Source organism: Salvia hispanica, chromosome 4 (assembly GCF_023119035.1).
Source record: "Salvia hispanica cultivar TCC Black 2014 chromosome 4, UniMelb_Shisp_WGS_1.0, whole genome shotgun sequence".
NCBI classification, from domain to species: Eukaryota; Viridiplantae; Streptophyta; class Magnoliopsida; order Lamiales; family Lamiaceae; genus Salvia; species Salvia hispanica.
Window position 1 is genome coordinate 40,386,687 of NC_062968.1, and position 1,583 is coordinate 40,388,269.

The 1,583-nt window shown below is 39.7% G+C and overlaps 1 protein-coding gene across 1 annotated transcript; it reads left to right on the plus strand.

Annotated features, from left to right (window-relative positions):
* The first annotated feature begins 273 nt into the window (after positions 1 to 273).
* Positions 274 to 1,320, plus strand: LOC125221057 (leucine-rich repeat receptor-like serine/threonine-protein kinase SKM1). Its single transcript, XM_048123187.1, has one exon. The coding sequence runs from the start codon at positions 274 to 276 to the stop codon at positions 1,318 to 1,320; it is 1,047 nt and encodes a 348-aa protein (XP_047979144.1).
* The last annotated feature ends 263 nt before the right edge of the window (positions 1,321 to 1,583 follow it).

Here is a 1,583-nt window from a genome sequence, read left to right on the forward strand (position 1 = left end):
TGAATCAGTAACAATATAAAATACTTAAAAATTTATACTGTAAATAACATAAATTTAATTGAATGAAACAAAAAACAAGAATGAATTATATTAATAAAAAGGAAAAAAGATAAACTGAATAAAACATCGAATTGTAGAAATTGCTAGTCTACCGTTATGTATTACCACTATGTGTGTATATGATAGTACAAGAATATAGCAGAAATTGCTCCACTAATTAATCCTACACTATAAATATTTACACGGACTACACCTATATGTATCTTCTCAATGATGAATTGTTCAATCTTATACCTCATTGTCCTCCTCATCTTCACCTCCATTTTCTTCGGGTTTGAGATTCAACAATCCCAAGCTTGCCACCCTACGGATAGAGAGGCACTCCTTGATTTTAAGAGAAGAATCACTTCCGATCCCTCGGAATTGCTTGGCAATTGGATTCCTAGCAAAGATTGTTGCGCATCATGGGATGGAATCGAGTGCGACCCTTCAACAGGCCGAGTCATCAAGTTGGAACGTTTCGGGGTTTCAATAAACGACAGTGATATGCGCGTACACACCCCAATGTCTGGAACATTGTCCCCGTTTCTTGGGAATCTCTCTTCCCTTCAACTTCTCAATCTGGCCGAGCTGCAAAATTTAACTGGCCTCATCCCGTTTGAATTAGGCAAGCTCACTAACTTGCGCGAAATGTACCTCGGAGCAAACAGTCTCGAAGGATCAATCCCGAGCTCCATTGAGAACATGAGTCTACTACAAATCTTCAGCCTTAGCCAAAACCGTCTCATGGGCCCCATCCCCCGTAATCTTTTCAAGAAAATGACATCGTTAATATACCTTTTTTTCAATGACAACAATTTGAGTGGAAGCATCCCACCGTCCATCGGAAAGATTAAATCCGTCCAATACATCTATCTATTCAACAACGACCTTTCTGGCCCGATCCCGAGCTCCATCGGCAACCTACGACGAGCTAACACCCTGAATCTCGGAAACAACCATTTCGGCGGCAACATCCCCACAAGCATCCGAAACATGATGGGTCTCGTCAACATAATGTTCAACAACAACAACTTCACCGGTAAAATCCCATCCCAACTCGCCAAATTGCGCAACCTCCAATATCTTGACCTTTCTGGCAACTCCCTCATAGGGAAGATTCCGGAGGGAATCTTGAATATTGAGAGTCTCGGCCAGTTTAATGTTTCGTGGAATCGGTTGAGTGGGAAGATTCCGCCACATGAATTCAATTTTCCGGCTTCGGATTTTGCCGGGAATCCTGGTTTATGTGGAGCTCCACTTGCTCCGTGTAACAACTAATTAGTCAGAGTGGACTCAGCTCCACTCTGAGTAATTGATTATCATCTTATTGCTCCAATCAAATTACTATTTTATTTATCAATCTCACATATCTTAATCCATTATATATTGGTGATTTAATTATTAAGACATTAGAGTGTGAGCTCTGCTATTTGGTGATTTAATGTAGAAGTTGTATTGTTATAATTGATTGAAGTTGCTTGATTATGAGGTACAAATGATTAGGTTAACTTTTGCGAAATATATTTGGATAAGCATTTTCT